This window comes from Protomyctophum parallelum (assembly GCF_964188405.1).
Source record: "Protomyctophum parallelum genome assembly, chromosome: 7".
Classification (NCBI taxonomy): Eukaryota; Metazoa; Chordata; class Actinopteri; order Myctophiformes; family Myctophidae; genus Protomyctophum; species Protomyctophum parallelum.
In genome coordinates, this window is record NC_139705.1 from 25,628,234 (window position 1) to 25,647,152 (window position 18,919).

Below are 18,919 nucleotides of genomic sequence, written 5' to 3' on the forward strand. Positions count from 1 at the left end.
ATTCTAAACATTTATATGGGACATTTAGGCTATGTGAATTGTTTGCAGACTTTAGCATTGCGCCCAAAATGATCCCTAGCCGAATGGTGACCAAACTACTTGAGCAGACTCAGCAGCACACATGCAGATGGATCAAGGACCTCTTAACAAACTATGCACTGTCACAAGACCACTGGCAGTGCCTTATATATAATACTAAAGAGCTTTCCCCCCCAGTACAGTCAGACGCTAAAGAAAAGCTTGAGAAAAGCTGACTTCAAATTCCTTGGGCACATACATCTCCCAGGACCTCACATGGCCTGTGAACACAAACTCATAAGGCACAGCAGCCCTAGCACTAGCAGCCGGTTAACTTAATTGACCCAGCAGCTGCTGGTGTCATTTATATTGCTGGTCTGTTGAACTTGGTATCTTTATGCTAGAAGCTGCACTGTGGCTGAAGAAAAAGCACTTCAGTCAATTGTTAAATCAGCACAGGAAATCACCAGTACACTGATACAGTATAGGCTATACCTTCACTTTAGGACACATAGCCTACTAACTGTATAAAGAACCTGATGCCTATGTTAGAACACAAACATAAGGACACTTCTCATATACACAGGCACACTTTTCCACTCTGATGACCACTGGGAGGCGCTATAAAGTCTACACTTCCAGACAGATGAGAAGTTTTTAGCCTATGGTTTTACATGTGCCACCAGGGGGGCAGTCAGACAGATATTTCGTGAAGCCACTAAGGAAATCGGGACTTCCTGAAAGTTCATATAATGGCCTGTTGTGGCGCTGTCATTGGGCCCAAAAAAACCCATAGGCCCATGTATTTGGGCCCAACTTCACCTAGACTGCATTACCTTAATAAACATGGTCATGAATACTTTCTGCTTCCAGTCACTAGTTTAAAGTCTCATTTCTCATGTCATAATATTATTTTTGGAAAATTATGGTCCCATTTATTAAAAGAATAACCATAAAGTCACGTATGTTCTGAGGGGCGTGGCTACCGTTACCGTTATGATCGGGAGCCAGCTGGGCCAGCTGGGCCCAAACGGAGCCAGCCAATGGCCAGCTGGGCCCAAACGGATCTAGAAATATGGTTGACAAGTTATGATACAAGTTATTATACAAAAATCCATTGTCTTATGTCTTACTGTATGTATCGCTAGTGCCGCTATATGCCAAAGCCGCAAAGCCCCCTCAGGTACATTTTTAACACATTTCAGCAATGGGATCATTTTTTTGGTGGGTAGATCTTATTGAGCTGGTCATTTTGAAAGTGACTCTCGTGTCAAAAAAGTGTGGGCACCCCTGGTGTAGAGCATCCTGTACAGTGCAGTGGTTCTCAACCATGTTTTAGGGGGAGATAATGTTAGGATCAATCAATTGATTGTGTTGCAGGCCGGCTTCGATCAATGGAACTAACTTAGTACAAGTAAGTATTTTGCCAATTACTTTGGGGGCCCACTTGCAATACCCTTGTGGCCTACGAGGATGCCCCGGCCCACAGGTTGAGAACCACTGCTGTAGTGCAGTAAACAGGGCTGAACCAATAAAGCCTCTTCTCCTTTACTTTACCTGTGTTTTCTCTGACTCCCAGTCCCTTACCCACATCATATCTGTCTCCTTCATGTCATTCATTCATTGTTTACTTGCTATCCTCCTAGACAGTCTCTTGGAGGTCCTACAAGGTTCACTTCTGCACTCTGTTCGTGGGGTGGGGTCCGGCCCAGCGACCCCCAGGTGTCCTTGGGCTCTGTCAAAAAGAGTTAAACCAGTACATATGCTGCCTTCTACCTGACAACATTTTTAATCTAAAATTTAAATCATATTAAAGAGCACAGGAGTCATATGATATGTTTTCATATGTTTCATATGGCAAGAAACTGTGTTTTTTCAATAGTTGTAGTAGGGAAAACAGATTTAAAATATTTGAATCCATCACTATACACAATGGCCCATTATGTAGTGATGGATTAAAATATTATATTATATATATTGTTATATATTATAAAAGCACTAATAGTCCCATTATTAATGGGACTATTAGTGTTTTGTGATCAAAGCTATATCAAATCACAGACACTAAGGTGACCAAACCTGTTGCGAAAATTTAACAAACATCAATACAGTAACAGTATACTCATCATATTGAAATCTGATTGAAATTGATGAACTACTCCTTTAACTGAGCTAGAATGGGAACCTCCAGTAAGCCAATAGATAACTCTGCTTGGTATCACGTGACCAAATACGGAAGTGTGATGTTCTTCACAGTGGTTGCAGAAAAGCTCCATGAAGCATAGTGTCCACAATCTTCTTGTGATTTTCTTTTTTTCCTGATGAAATTTTAAGTTCTCAACTCACCGATTTGAAACATATTGGTTTTGTTAAAACAACGAAACGGTCAAAATGACCCAAGCTGAGAGAGAACAAGAAAACGGGAAGGAGAAGGACAAGGAGCGAGAGAAAGAGAAAGACAAGGAGCAGCAGCGTGGGGTCAAACGACCCATCGCCCCCCCGGCGATCCCAGAACCTCTTCAAGAAGTAAGATGAAACCTGTGATAGAATCTAACTCACTGCCCAGCTAGCAAGTCATGGCGCCGGGCGGAGGACACGATTATTTACAGAAAAAATAAGGGGTTTTATTGCAAATATGTTTATGGTCAGTAGCCTGTATAGGACCGAATTGCAATAATTAAAATAAATTGTACAAGATCAAAAAGAGCACTGAACAATGGAGGGGGGTGAGCCATTCATTATCCATGCATACTTGTCATTTGACCAACAACAATAAAACTGGTTCTAAATGTTCTCCTTTGACAAACACACCAAGCCGTGTATATCCACGGTCAGAGAGAGATTTTTTACCTGTACTAATATTTTTACCTGTACTTTTAAACAGAGAGAGAGAGGGGGGGGGGGGGGGGGGGGGGGGGGGTAAAGTGTCTAGTTATAGTTAGAGTTGAGGGGGCCCAAGGGGGGGTCATCAGCCTCTTTTGTTTGAGTGTGTATAGTAATGTGGAAGAATTACTCTTATATTTAGCCGTGTGGCGAGTTAACTAATAATAATAATAATAATAATAAAACTTTATTTGTATAGCACCTTTCATGACATGAAATGCAGCTCAAAGTGCTTTACAGAACAATGGAGAATAAAAGCAAGGCAATGACCACTTACTTAATTAGAGGATGGTTTCCCTACCTGTTTAAGAGCAGGATTCGGCAGGTGGAGGCAGTTCAGTCTCACTTGAGGCTATAGGTAAGAGACAACAGGGGAGAACTGCCAGCCAGGGAAAAGCCTGTACGAGTTCCTGCTTGTCTCTTGATTGTATATAGTTTTTCACGTTTGTTTTGTTTTATTGGAATGTTGTTTTGGCCAGTATTATTTATTTTTTGACTCGCACTGCACAAAAAGTACTTGTGGACCTGTCTACTCCCTGGAGCCTCCGGCCAACTGCCAGCATTATCACAGGATCTGTAGCGGTCCGCAATTAACCTATTGTTCAAGCTTCACACTCCAATACAAATGAAACTATTTGAATAAAGGTTGTACACATCAGTGAAATTAACCTCTGGGAAAATCCCTAATTGAGAGTGTAGGCCTTGCAAGCCGCACCATGAACTGATTTGACTATAAAGTAGTTACATCGGTGTCCAACGCTATGAATATTTTTCCAACAGCGTCGGGACCCTTGGGTCCCGTAAGATTAAAATCCTGATGATCAGAGTCAGACATGACTTATCAGTCATGAAGTACTTTTTGGTTTGCATATAAATATATATCTGTCTACAAATATAAGCACATTTAGTTGTATAAATATATAAAACTATGGTTGTAACCATAGGTTGTAACTGCCTGACAAACTCAAGGTATCATAAGTTTAAGCTAGCTAGCTCTGGTCCATGGCATAAGAGGCTTGAGCATCATTGTACTGTCACCTTCATCTCATATATATATATATATATTTATATATATAGTCGATTTAATATGAAATCACTGAGGGATTATTACATTCACCTGGATAATAAAGTAAAGTAAAAACAGTATTTTGAACAGTAATCACAAAAATACTTTATATGAGGGAATGCCTTTTTAGTAGGCTGGCGCTGTGGTGGAATTTCCATCGTCTGCCTAATGCATGGCTCGATGTATTGTACTCTGCAACTTACAGTATATTGTTTTGTCTGTTTATTTCTTTCAGCAAATACAAAGCAACTTTGTAGTTGTCATCCACCCTGGTTCGCGGTCACTCAGGATCGGCAGAGCAACTGATACACTTCCAGTGACAATCCCTCACGTGATAGGCCTCAGACACAAGCAGAATGGACAGCCCAAACATGAAGACGCATGGCTAATAAGAGAGGGTCTGAATGTAAGTTACTAATGATCGTATTCAGACATTACATAATTTAGTCATTATTAGTCTTCCTGTCTTTAACTTTAATATGGCTCCTTGTTCCACTGCACTTAATAACTAGCTTGCACAAATGTTGTCTCTCTCTACTTCCTTTACACTCATATTTCCACAATTTCAGCAAAATCTTTTGTAAATGGCGCATAAGGATATAAAATGGGAGGTTGCATATCACTGGAGTCCTGTCATATTAAAATGAAGGAAATAGTTTTAAGTTTCATATGCGTGGATGATTAAAAAAAAACCTTTCCCCTGTACTGCTCTCCCACCAACAGAAACCAGAGAGTGGTGAACAGAGACAGAATGGTCTTAAAATGGTTGATCAGGCCATCTGGTCCAAGAAGATGTCAAATGGGGTGCGAAGGACGCCAGTTTCAGCAGAACAGGTGTGTTAAATGGTGTGAGGGGGGGTGTGTGTGTGTGGGGGGGGGGGGGGGGGGGGTGGTGGTGTGTGTGTGAGAGCAAAAGACACACATCCTGTATGTTTTAGTGAGGTTTGCTAATGGCAACAATAAGGCACTTTTTTCCTCTCATCAGCACCACACATTGTTGCTTCCTTTTTGAAAAGCATTGATTTGATGTGCTGAAATGGAAATAGCACATCTCATTTCATTCTTTAAACGCCCAAAGGAGGCTTGTTTCTAGTTTTAGTAATCTGTATTTGTTTGCTTGTGTGTGTGTGCTCGCGGCGTGCATGCATTGGTGCGCCCTCAGGCCAGGTCATACAACCGTCAGATCCGTCCAGGTGTTCTGGACAGCAGCTCCAGGGTGAAGTGGACCAGCACAGCCCACCACCCTCAGTACCTGGTGGGGGAGGAGGTCAGTGAGTCTGTCTAACTCAGTGCACCACCCACAGTACCTGGTGGGGGAGGAGGTCAGTCAGTCTGTCTAACTCAGTGGTTCCCACTTACCCCAGGGGTCCTTGAGGGAGTTCCAGGGGGTCCCCAGCTAAATGATAGTTTGGAACCAAATGGGCCTTATAGACAGGGCTGCACATAAGTGGTGCGCCACCGCGCATGCGTCGTCAAAATTCAAAATGCGCTGTCAATCAAGCGCCGGGAAGCGCTTCTGCGTACCAACAGCCGGGGCCGCCTAGAATGATTATTATGGCCAGAATACTAGTACATTCTGTGGCGAGAGCATTTTCCACCGACTGCCACTCAAAGTGGCTACTGGCCAATCACAGCGCGTCCTTACTCAAAAGGGGGAGGATCCATGCTGCTTTCTGTTTCTGCTGGGAGCCTGCTCAGCCTGGGAGGAGACGGAGGGCGGTTGACAGGAAAACCTGACACAAATAGTTTCGTCTTCTCCGTTTCAGATAGCAAACTACTGTAGTCCCCGGTGTAGAAGGGCATGCTTTGGATGCTTTGCACTCTTCCCATTTGCCGCTGTGCTTGTGTTTGTTTTCCGGCTGTTGGAGCAGCATGGTTGCTCGTGTGCGATGCCGTCTCAAAACCCGAATCCGAGGTAGAAACCATATTAGCGTCTCTCACAGCCTAGGCACCGGCCACCGACTTTTTACGGGTACTAAGGTTTTAGTTCCGACATAGTGGAGTGGGAAGAGTTTAAAGCATTGCGGACTGGCACTGCTGCTGCCCAACATGAACACCGTGTCTCGACATACTGTGCCTTATTATCGTAAAGTCGGGTAGTGTACACTGTTTATTTTTGCACCGAGGAGCCATGTGTGTCTGACTGTCTGACTACGTACGTCGCCTCAGCTAAAAACAAAAGGGAACTAGGGAAGCCTGATGTATGCTTCGCCGTACGATGCATGTTAAAAAAATAGCTGATCTGCAAGCTCACAACGTGTCGCAACACGTTGTGAGCTAGTAGATCGGTTATTTAAATACAAAATAATAAAAAATCTAAATATTGCTTTGATGCTCATATTATCCTTAGGAAGTATTAAGTTGTTACCTTAATTTTATCAAATTTATATATTTTTAATAATGGGATGAATCTACAACAAGAGCCATTCTAGGGCTAAATCTAGAGTTGCAATACCCTCCATTGACTCCCCACTCATCCAATAAATATTGTTTTGCTATAAGTTATTCATCCCTCTTTTATCCATCCGGCGAGACGGGTCGCCGCATTTTAGGAGCACCAAGCAACTCCTCCAGGTGCTCCTCTGAGTACTAGACCAAAAAAGTTGTGTGCAGCCCTGCTTATAGATCTGTAACTCTGAGAGTGTACAAATGGAACCGAATGGACCCATTTGTTCACTTTTTTTTTTTTTTTTTTAAGATATTTCTTTGCGGCTTACGCCTTTTTATTTATTTTTAAAGGGACAGACAGTAGGCTGACAGGAAACGGGAGAGAGATGGGGGGATGACATGCAGTAAAGGCCGTGTCGGGTCCGGGAGTCGAACCCGCGGCACACTGCGACTGGATTACCAGTCCGGTGCCCAGACCGTTACGCTACGGCCTGGGCCCATTTGTTCACTTTTAAGAGTTCAATTAACATTGATTTTACAATATAAATTGGGGGTCCCAGAGATATAAATGCCATTAAATGGGGGTCCGTAGACTAATGACAGAGCATGTGAGTGGAGCGGAGCGGCCGATAATTCCGCTCTTCGCTCTCGACGGCTTTTGTTATGCTCGCTCCGCGCTCACGTTCATCTCCCCCCACGCCGCTCCGCGCTCACTTCAAAATCCACACGCTCCGCTCCTCGCTCCGCTCGCGCTCACATGCTCTGTTGTAGCCCATCGTCATGTGTCTAAATCCAAAAGAACAGATATGTAAACTGTCGACACGCCATGAGTGGTGCATTGGTGATTTGTATGTCTACGTATTCTCATGGACAGTCCGTGAAGCAGATTACGCGTATGGGGCTGGGCTTGAGTCTGAGAGCAGGCCCGGTGCCAGGATGAAATGACTGAGAGGGCAATTGAGATTTTTGAGGGGACACAAAGGCAAAGAGGTTGATTTAAGGGCGCAAACATCCCCTTTACCCCCCCGTGGTGCCGGGCCTGCTTGAGAGGCAATGATTGATGTAAACTGCTAGCCGAGCTTGCACAGTGCCGTGCCGTGTGCACTGATCGGCTCGGAGCGGCTCGGAGCGGAGGACAGTTCTCGCTCCGGAAGTCAATCTGACCCATTTAAAAACCCGCTCCGCGCTCACGTCAAAATCCCCTCGCTCCGCTCCCCGCTCCGCTCCGCTCACATGCTCTGACTAATGCATTATCAAACTGGGGGTCCTTGAAATTAAATGTGTTGAGAATCACTGCTAAAGCCGTACAAATCTTCTCTTATGGGGTTATATGGCATATCTTTTCAAATGGGGGTCCGTGGGCTAATTAATGTCAATTTGGGGGTCCTTGACATGAAAAAGTTTGGGAACCACTGGTCTATATCCAGTGAAATGAGCTACACTTCTTAATCTCCCTCTTAATTTCTCTGTCTCCATCATCTCTAATGATCTTTCATTCTCTCTCCCCAACCATCTATCTCTCCGTCTGTCAACCTCCATCGTTATTCTGTCCTCCCTTGCTCCTGTCAACCTCCATCGTTACTCTGTCCTCCCTTGCTCCTGTCAACCTCCATCGTTATTCTGTCCTCCCTCTCTCCTGCAGGCGCTGTATGTGAACCCATCAGATTGTTATGACATGCACTGGCCCATGGTGAGGGGACAGCTCAATGTGCACACTGGTCCAGGGGGCTCTCTGACAGCTGTCCTGACCGACCTGGAGACCATCTGGACCCACGTCATCCAGAAGAACCTGGAGATCCCCCTCAAAGACCTAAAGGTAAAAAAAACAACAACATCACAGTTACATTCAGGCATTGTCATGACGCTGCAAGCTTGAATCCAATCCAATTCAAATGAGCTTTATTGGCATGAGAAAACAAGTGTCAAAATACAATAAAAACAGTTAAACTGTATATACAGTTGAAGGGGGCACAGCATTTTGTAGACAGCAATGTCACATTGCATCATTAATCATTATAACGGGGTATAAAGCATTTTGTAAACAATTTTCTTTGCAGCACTTTGGGATAAATGGTATCATTTCTTTCCTCAAGACTATATAAATTGTATACAAAAATCAGATTTAAGATGTGTTTAAAGCTCTATTAAAATCCCATGAAAGGGCCCATCTCAAAATATGAAGTACTGTGTGACACACACACACACACACACACACACACACACACACACATAGACACAGATGATTAATATTGAGGAGGTGAAAACTGCTATTGCGGCCCTGAAGGTGGGCTAAGCATCAGGTTTTGATGAAATAACAAATGAAATACTTAAGAATACCTGGTTCACAGAGGCACTTTATGTTCTATTTGGTTTTTGTTTTGAAACAGGTACTATTCCCTCAGTTTGGTATAAATCTATTGTAAGCCCAATACCGAAGTCTTCCAAAAATGATCCTAGAATACCCTTAAACTACAGAGGCATTAGTCTTTTGAGCACAGTATATAAAGTTTATACCTCAATTCTTAACTCAAGACTTACAAATTACCTAGAACAAAATAACCTTCTTGTTGAAGAACAGAATGGATTTAGAAAGGCTAGAGCCTGTATTGATCATGTATTTTCCATTACTACAGTAGTTAATGATAGAATAATGCAAAACAAGTCCTCCTTTGCTTGTTATATCGATTTTCAGAAGGCTTTTGATTTTGTCAACCGTGATTTACTGGCTTATCGTCTACTGGAAGAGGGTATCCATGGAATGTTTTATTGGGCAATACAGTCCCTGTATAAAGAACCTCAGGCTTGTGTCAGAGTAAATGAATACAGCTCAGGGTGGTTTCCAACGCCATCTGGTGTCAAGCAGGGGGATTGTCTCTCCCCGACCCGCAATATTCATTAATAATCTAGCAAAGGAAATCAAACAACTGGAATTGGGTTTAAACTATGATGGCAGTAAACTAGATATCTTGATGTATGCAGATGACATCATTCTAGTAGCAGAAAATGAAAATGAATTGCAGACAATGCTGATGTGTACAGCAAAGTGGTGTAAAAAGTGGAAACTGACAGTTAATCATAGTAAAACCCAGATCATGCATTTCAGACAAATCAGAACAAAGAGGAGTCATTTTCTGTTCCAGCTAGGAGAACACAAATTACAGTATGTTGAAAATTACAAATATTTGGGTCTTAACTTGGATGAACATTTACTTTATGAATATGGTACATCGGTATTGGCAGGATCTGCAGGTAGGGCCCTAGGTGGCATAATAGCCAAAACTAAACAGCTGGGTGATTTGGGATAGGCTGCCTACTCCAAACTGTTTCACACGTGTGTCTGCCCTGTCATGGATTATATGGCGGGAATATGGGGCTCAAACATGAATATGAAGGGACAAATGGTTCAGAATAGAGCCATACGGTACTTTTTAGGAGTGCACAAATTTGCGCCTGTATTAGCAATAACAGGAGACATGGGTTGGGAGCCGTGTGAGATAAGGTGGAGAGGCAGCATGATGGCCTTATGGAACCGACTAATCAGAATGCCAGAGAACAGAGTTGCTAGGAAGATTTTCAGTAAAATGTGCATGGGCAAGTGCAATAGAGGACACTCTTGTACATGACAGTTTTCTAAATAACAGGGTTGTAAACATCTCCATGGTTAAAGACACACTTTATAGTTTATTTCAGAACAAATGGTCACAGGACATATTGTACAAACCAAAGTTGAGAACATTTGTTACGATAAAAAGCTGTTACGCTAGTGAAAAGTATGTTTGTGCCCCATTATCCAAAAGACAAAGATCCCTATGTGCCCAACTTCGTTCTGGGATCTTGCCCTTGCACCTTGAGACTGGGAGGTATAGAGGAGTTACAGAAGAAGAACGTATTTGCACCTACTGTGATATAAATGATATTGAGAATGAGTTCCATTTTCTTTTCTATTGCCCGTTGTATCATGAGCTACGTCAAAAGTTATTTAACAGATGTAAAAATATAGATCTGATGTGGTTAAGTGATGCAGAGCGACTGAGATGGATTTTCGAACAAGATATTTGCATTAGCAGAATATATAGAGAAAGCTTGGGACATACGGACAAAGAAAACTTATATGTGATGTATTTTATTTTATTTTATGATAATGCTTATTTCTGTTTTCGTTTTGATCAAATACTTTGTGTAACTTCTGTGTGGGAAGTGAAACGTGATATTGTTTATTTATGTTGTTGGTGTCTTATAATCCCGTAAGGGATGGGTCTTAATGACAAGACACGAAAATATAAATTCATTCATTCATTCATTCATTAATTCATTCATTCACACACACACACACACACACACACACACACACACACACACACACACACACACACACACACAGTGTATAGTCAGTATATGTTAACCGTTTCTGATTGGTTGTCAGTATTACAGGTGCATCCTATTGGTGCCTGACATCTACAACAGACAGCACATCAAGGAGTTGGTCAACATGTTGCTTCTTAACATGGGCTTCTCTGGTAATGCACACACACACACACACACACACACACACCCCCACCCACATGTGCAAACTATTACTACTACACGTTCACAGTGTAACCCTGTGTCCCTCCCATGCTGTGCATGCAGCCATCATTGTGCACCAGGAGTCAGTGTGCGCTACGTTTGGCAGTGGGCTGAGCAGTGCCTGTGTGGTGGATGTCGGGGACCAGAAGACCAGCCTGTGCTGCGTAGAGGACGGGGTGTCTCACCGCAACTCCCGGTAGGAGCAGCCTAGAAGCCCTGACATATCATGCACAGACAATAGGCACCAAGGTGCAAGTGCTGAAACTTTTACCACTGAGCAACTAGAGCCTACAGTACCTGCTTGCCTTGCTCAGGGGATAAATGTAATCTTGGCCATCAGGACCATATTTTTGCGTGCATGTTTGCCAACACAGTGACGTGACCCCGCAGTGAGTTAGTAATGGATGGTTGTTGATGTTTATCTTCAGATGCTGAACTTAAACATGCCAAAGTAACAAAGAGCTGTATTGGCTCCCTTCTCCAAAAATAGAATAATTTTGCTGGTTTGTGAGATTAGCTCTGCACAAGCACACAGACCATCATAACCCATTCTGTACGGGAATCCCTTTTGGGGTTTTAAGCATTATGTTATACTTTAGGTATTGAAAAATACAAGCTCGTAGCGCGGCACCAAGTGCCGTGCTACGAGCTTGTAGGTCTGCTATTTTTGAAATATCTTGAAAATGTGGTACAAATCTTTGAATATATATTCTATCAGAGTGATCGTTTTTAACTCAAATATTCTTTTCTGGGGGAGTCCCTGGAACAACATATTTTCAGATGGAGGTCGGCGGCCAATTACATATATTTTTGGGGGTCCTTGACATGAAAATGTTTGAGAACAACTAACGGAAACATATAATAGGGTTTTTCAGGAAACTGTCCGGATTATAGAAGACATTCCGGATTATAGAAGACATTTGTAGAATCGTCCTCTAAATGGGTTAATATAGAGAGCCAGCCTCCTGAATACAGTCACACTGTAAAAACAATATGTATAATATATTATTTACAATTTAACCTTTGTCTGTGTGTTATTTTGCCCATCTGCCTGCAGGTTATGTCTGGCATATGGTGGGTCAGATGTGACTCGCAGTTTCTTCTGGCTCCTGCAGAGGGCAGGCTTCCCCTACAGAGAATGTCAGCTGTCCAATAGACTAGACTGTCAGCTACTACAACAGCTCAAAGAGACCTTCTGTCACTTAAACCAGGTGTGTGTGTGTGTGTGTGTGTGTCAGTCAGTCAGTCACATAATTCAGAACTTTGAACACAAATTCAATACTTTTTCTTTTCTGTTCGAAAAGGACATATCAGGACTACAAGATCATGAGTTCCGGACACGTTTCCCAGAAGCCCCAGCTCTTCTGTACCAGGTTCGACTAGGAGATGAGAAATTACAGGTAATTTATTACAAATGCCAAAGAACAATTTTTGCTTTCTTAGCACACACACACACACACACACACACACTACTCTGTCTCTCTCTCGTTCACATTTCTTCATTTCAGGCACCTATGGGCCTGTTCTATCCTACAACATTTGGCATCGTGGGTCAGAAGATGACATCACTGCAGTACCGTTCCCAAGGCGACCCAGAGGACCCTCACGATGAGCACTACTTGCTGGGCACCCAGAGTAAACAGGACCAGGTAACACACACTCTTATTTACAAACACACACACTTACACCCTGTGTAAACAGGACCAGGTAAGACACACTCACACACACACTAAATCAGTGGTTTTCAACCAGTGGTCCTTGAGAGGGTTCCAGGTGGTCCCCAGCTAAATGATGGGAGAGTTGGTAACCAAATGGACCCTTATAGATCTTTAACTCTTGAGAGCGTAAAATGAAACCAAATGGACACGTACGTTTCATTTTACGCTCTCAAGAGTTACATTACCACTGCAATATATGTCTGTTCCTGCTCTTTGCCTTTCTCTCTGTGCACTCCCTTTCTGCTTCATTCTCCCCATCTACTCCATCTTCAACCTCTTCCTGTCTCCTTCCTCCCACCTCCATTTTTCTCTATCCCCACCCTTATCCCTTCAAACCCTCTCCAGTCCTCCAAATCCTCTGCAGACAGAAAGCCCGTCTCCAGACCAGGAGGGGGCGGTGTGGAGGGCGAGCTGAGTGGACAGGGAGGGAGCGGAGACCCCTCTGACCCCACCAGGCCTGGTGGAGGAGGCAGTGGTTTTGGTGGTGGGAGCCAGACAGAGATGGAAATGGGGCCTTCCCAGGGAGAGGGTCTTCTGGGGGCCGGAGAGGTAGAGGAGCCCCCCTCCTCCAGCCTGCTCTCCAGGAAGACGGCCATCATGAGCCAGTTTGAGAGCAAGGCCCTGGGCCTGGACAAGGCCATACTGCACAGCATCGACTGTTGCGGTGAGGAGCGGAAGAGGGCAATTTCTGTAACATAAGACACCAGCCTAATACACAATGGGGACAACATGGCGAATAAACGATATGAAAATCTCACATCAAAACTACTCTTATAAATAATAGATGCCTCATTCATAACCTGCCTTCATCCATGGTGAAAAATCAACCTGTTTCTGAATACAAATGGCATCACTTTGTAGTGTACATTTACCTGTATGTGTATGAGCTAATGAAGCAAACAATAGACCGAAAAGATACACAGTATTCTGGAAAATGTATCTCAGACACAAAACAATGCTGCTGGTGTGTAAAAACCTTAAGACTTATTTTTTAAATGTTTTCCACAAACGCACTAGTCACAACATGGTGAAAAACATTCCCAAACCATTCCCAAAGAAATTATATAAAAATAGTAAAAGCATTTGACACAAGGTATGTAAGTAAGACCCGTTTTAATTAAACATAATTATCTTTGTTCATTTGGCAGCATCTGATGAGACAAAGCGTAAGATGTACAGCTCCATCCTGGTGGTGGGAGGAGGCCTGATGTTCCACGGTGCCCAGGAGTTCCTACTCCATCGCATCATCAACAAGATGCCGCCCTCTTTCAGGAGGCTGGTGGACAACGTGGAAGTCATCACACGTCCCAAGGTGATCATCTGATACTGTTTTTACACCCAAGAGTTTAATTAACGGGGCGCCCGTGTCATTCCCTATCTCTCTCTCTTTTTTCCTGTCTCTCTCCACTGTCCTATCAATAAAGGCAGAAAAGCCCTCCAAAAAACATAAAAAAAAGTTAAATGAACCGAGGACTTGACTGTAGGACATGTAATGCCCTCAACCTCATTGGCACTTCTGTGGTACTGGTGAGTGGTGACTCAGCCACTTACTGCATGTATCACGTAGTTATACCTAAGTTAGAAAGTTTCCCCCCATAAAACAAAAAGTTCATTATGCATTGCGATGTGTTTGTAGATCAACAATTTTTTCCGCACAACATTGTCGTAGGACTACGGTATGTTTACAATTGGGCTTGAGTGGTTACTCCTTTCTGTCCTGTTCTTTTTCCACTGTGTAATATATAATGGAACAGAAATGCCTTTTTTTTTTAAAGGTAACTTTACCTGTCTTTGAGGGGGACATGAACTGACTGTAAATGAGAACCTCAATGCCTGTGCTGGAACAATAATCATAAACGGGATTTAAGTTCAACAAGGAGCTTATTTTACTATCCTTTCCAAATTCCAACCATAGCAGCAATCTACAAAATCGAATCAAATGCTTCAGGATAGTAGACCACAGATTGCTATTGTATGTACTGTGCACTTTGGTGGGGATTCAATGGGGAATGTATGCCAACCAAATGATCAATAAATCATCCAGCATGTTACTAAATTCATGCATCGGTCACTGGAACATAAATTTGATGGTATGTCACAAATACATTTTAAGTGTACTAGTGATATTCTGATATACACTAGGGATGCCAGAAAGTGACCATCAGATTTGATATTATGCACATGCCATGGTCACATAACCATTAGTGCATGCTTTGATGGTTACAGTTTTATAATCAGTTTTGAAGAGTAAACCTTTGTGGAGATCTTCTCAGTTCTCATTGTATGCTAGTTACTGCCATTCAGAATGGAAAATGAAATCCATTTGGATTTGGGGAGAAGTAGTTTCATAAGGGGCTGGTATGAAGTACTTACAGTATATAAACAGAAAACATTCAGTTCACTAGTCTCTACACTCTACTCTACAACTGCCTTCATTTCATCTGATTGTCTGTCTGGCAGGCACTTAACAAGCAATCGTTAACTTTGTCTGTTAGAGAGAGGGGCAGAGAAGAGTGGCTTTGCTCAACTTGATTTATACTTATATTCTCTACTCTGATGAAGGTACATGTTCGATATATCATGCAGCCTTACTTATTAGCCTATAGTTTGGCTGTTAAAAAAACATTATGAAATATTAAAATCGATTTCGGAGACTGACGATTAATTGGAAAATCGATTAATCGGTGGCATCCCTAATATACATGTGACTGTGTGCACTTTCTGCAGGACATGGACCCTCGTCTGATCTCGTGGAAAGGCGGGGCGGTGCTGGCGTGTTTGGACACCACCCAGGAGATGTGGATCCACCAGAGAGAGTGGCATCGCTTTGGCGTCCGCATGCTCCGAGAGAGGGCCGCATTCGTCTGGTGACCAGGCAGTGACCACCGAGAATGTTCTCATGAAATGAAAACATGTGCTCCGAGAGAGGGCCGTATTCATCAGGTGAACATGGAGAACGTACACCGGTATTATGCTCTCATGTGCAAGTATTTAATGGTGGTACATTTCGAGCCACCAGGCTCTTCCTCATATCTTGGGAACACGAGAACATCCACATGAAATGAACAAATAAGGCAAAGTACTACATACTGTAAGACAAAAGGTCAGTATGGTGGTAGAGAAACGGGGTTGAAGTCTCGTATTTGTCACTGTACTGCTGAGGTGACCTTGAGCAAGGCATTAAGTCCCAGGCTAGCATGCCCCAAAGGGGTTCTGATCTGTGGCTCTGTGTGCTTGGACCTTCATGTGGAGGAGAGGGAGGCTTCCCCTTTGCCAGTCAAGAAAACAATTTAAAATGTAATGAGTTGAGCTTGTAGATCGTCTATATTCGTCTTACGATGTATAGTATTTAGAAGAGAATCATTAAATTGGTTGAGATGGAGAGAGAGAGGAACCAGAGTGAAGATTAGAAAATACTGTTAATCTGAGTTCAATTATTTTTAAAACATATCTTTTGGGGGCCGGATAAACATGAGATGGTTACCAACTAATTTATAAGCATGTCCTGGTGGTGGTATAAATCCATACAATGCTATATATCTCCCCTGCCTCTCACTGCCTCTGTCTGAAATGAAGCATAACATTTGGGGGGTCTTTTAAAGGTACATGATCTTTTCTTTTTTTTTTACAGTTTATCACAAGTCTGAATCTGGATTAAGCGTCACCTACAGTGTAGGTTTTTGTTTTGTACATAAACGTAAATGGGTTCTTCACCCCTGTAATAGTTTGTATATACACTAGTGAACCAAAATAAATTTCATTGAGACAGCAACTTAATAACTGTAATTCAATTTGGAGAAATCTGGGATTCCTTTCTCATTGTGTTAAAATCCAATCTAACCACTAATGGAGATCCTCAACTTTGCTTGACTTGTTTACCAAAACCTTTTCCTAACTTTGGGCATTCTTATGCTTGTTTGCCATAATCTCCAGTTGCACTTGTAGGCAGGACTCACTAATTGTCAGTATGTTTTGAGTAACTACCCCAGGGATATTTGATACTACCCATAATAGAGCGCCGAAGTCCTGACGTCACTCTATGGAGAATAACATGGGGTCATCTTAAAATAGTCTCAAAAATAAATAAACTGTCTCTGTGAAATTATCATGGAGGTGGCTCTGTATCGTCAGTCATATTTCATGTAGTACTCTTAAAAAGATGGCTGTGTTGAAACCATTGTTAAGTTTTCACTGTCAGTGGATCAACACCAGCAGATAACATGGCCTAAATCACTGTTTTGTCAAGTCGAGTCTCAACTGCTGTGCTTAACTGACCAGCCAACTGACCTGACCTGAACCCCACAGAGAATCTAGGTTGTATTGTCAAGAGGAACGTGAGACATCAGACTGAACAATACAAATTAATTTACGGCAAACCTGTGCTTCCATAACATCTCAACAGTGCCACAGGCTGATCACCTCCATGCCATGCCCCATTGATGAAATAATTTGTTCAAAAGTAGCCCAGACCAAGTATATATTCAGTGATTTCACTTAATTTAAATATACTTTTTTTGTTTTGTTGTGATAATCCTCCCTACTATAGAGTGTGCTGACCATATCAAGGTTCCAAGATTCAAGGTTGTCATTTCACATAGCATAAAAGCATAAAATCATAAAAAAAAGTGCTGTGCATTAAAACTGAGCAGCATATTACAACAATAATAATTAAAAACAACTAAAGTGCATTTTATTTGACTTAAGAGTTCAGTAGCCTGACAGTCCCCGGATAGAAGCTGCGTTTGAGCCTTTCAGTCCTGGCTTTGATGGAGTGCAGCCTATGGAGGACTCCACTCACCCTCACCCAGCCCATGAACGGTTTACCCCACTCCCCTCGGGTAAACCGTTCATGGGCTGGGTGAGTGGAGTCCTCCATATTGCGAGCCGAAGTGCTCTTGCACCTGCTGGTGTAGATGCCCTCGATGGACGGGAGACTGCTGTGGGTGATCTTCTGGGCGTTTTTCACCACCCTCTGCAGCGCCTTGTCAGCAGCAGAGCAGTTCCCATACCAGGTGGTGATGGTGAATGTGAGAGTACTCTCCACCACACACCTGTAAAACGCCTCCCGCACTGAGGTATTGAGGCCAGCTTGTCTCAGCCTCCTGAGGAAGTGGAGTCCCTGACTCCCTGGTGGGCCTTTTTTAGGATGTTTGAGGTGTTCATGGTCTCTCCCTCTAAAGTCCACAACCATCTCCTTCGTTTTCCCCACCAGTCCACTAGGGCTGTCACCTCCTGCCGGTACGACGACTCATCATTGTGGGATATCTGTCCCACTACAACCGTGTCGCCTGCGAATTTCACAATATGACTGCCTGGTTGTTTTGCTGAGTGTGAACAGTGTGTACAGCAGGGCGCTCAGGACACACCCTTCGGGGGGGGACCGGTGTTGAGGCTGACGGGAGATGACGAGGTGCCGTGGATCTTGACGGACTGCGGCCGGTGAGTCAGGAAGTCCAGGACCCAGTTGCAGAGGTTTGGTGTTAATCCGAGCAGCAGCAGCTATACAGGCATACTGGTGCGGGTTCACATCACTGGCGATGTTGTTCCTTATGTGGGCCATGACCAGCTGCTCAACATTTCATGACTATCGGTGTGAGAGCCACTGGCCGAAAGATGGATCCACAGGGCATTCAACATCCCTCTTGCCGTAGTCGGTGATGTTTTTTTATTCCCCTCATGTCCCGTGTATTATTTGTGGAGAAGTGACCCTGAATGTTTTGAGCATACTCCTCTTTTGCTCTCTTAATTCCGACATCCAGATTCCTCCTTGCTGCCCTCAGGGCTGGTGCATCTCCAGATCTGAAGGCTACATCCCGCTCCTTCAGAAGGCGCCTCACCTCTCCATTAAACCAGGGTTTCTGATTGGGGTGAATGGTGAATTGGTGATATCATCAATACATTTACTGATGTAACCGCAAACGGTTGAGGCATTTTCCTCCAGCTCAATCCTGCCCTCATTTGTTACAGCCTCCTTGAAGATCTGCCAGTTTGTCCTCTCACAGCATGGGAACAGCTGTACTAGGCCAGAGTGATTTCCTTTTGTGTGGGCTTATTTTGTTTTAGTACAGGGCGATGAGTAGGAATCAACAGCAAGGAAATGTGATCAGAGAGTCCTATAAGGAGTTATTCCCTGTCCCCAGTTAACCCCTGGGGTCAAAAAACCTTAGGTTATGTTTTTGGATATGTGGCCCAGCCTTCATCCAATCAAGATAGAGAGGGGCCTTTTGCCAATCATGATCGAGCGGGGGTGGGCCTTGGTGTTTGTGCTGTTGGCCTGTCG

The 18,919-nt window shown here is 43.4% G+C and overlaps 1 protein-coding gene across 1 annotated transcript; it reads left to right on the forward strand.

Moving 5' to 3' along the window:
• Positions 1-2,272: 2,272 nt before the first annotated feature.
• Positions 2,273-16,441, forward strand: LOC310861210 (actin-related protein 8-like). The gene is made up of 13 exons (XM_083768562.1): positions 2,273-2,544; positions 4,203-4,373; positions 4,691-4,801; positions 5,130-5,234; positions 7,998-8,171; positions 10,779-10,872; positions 10,985-11,117; positions 11,979-12,132; positions 12,226-12,321; positions 12,430-12,570; positions 12,985-13,303; positions 13,788-13,951; positions 15,367-16,441. Exons 1-13 carry the CDS (start codon positions 2,410-2,412, stop codon positions 15,508-15,510), a joined length of 1,941 nt encoding a protein of 646 aa, XP_083624688.1. The 5' UTR covers positions 2,273-2,409; the 3' UTR covers positions 15,511-16,441.
• The last annotated feature ends 2,478 nt before the right edge of the window (positions 16,442-18,919 follow it).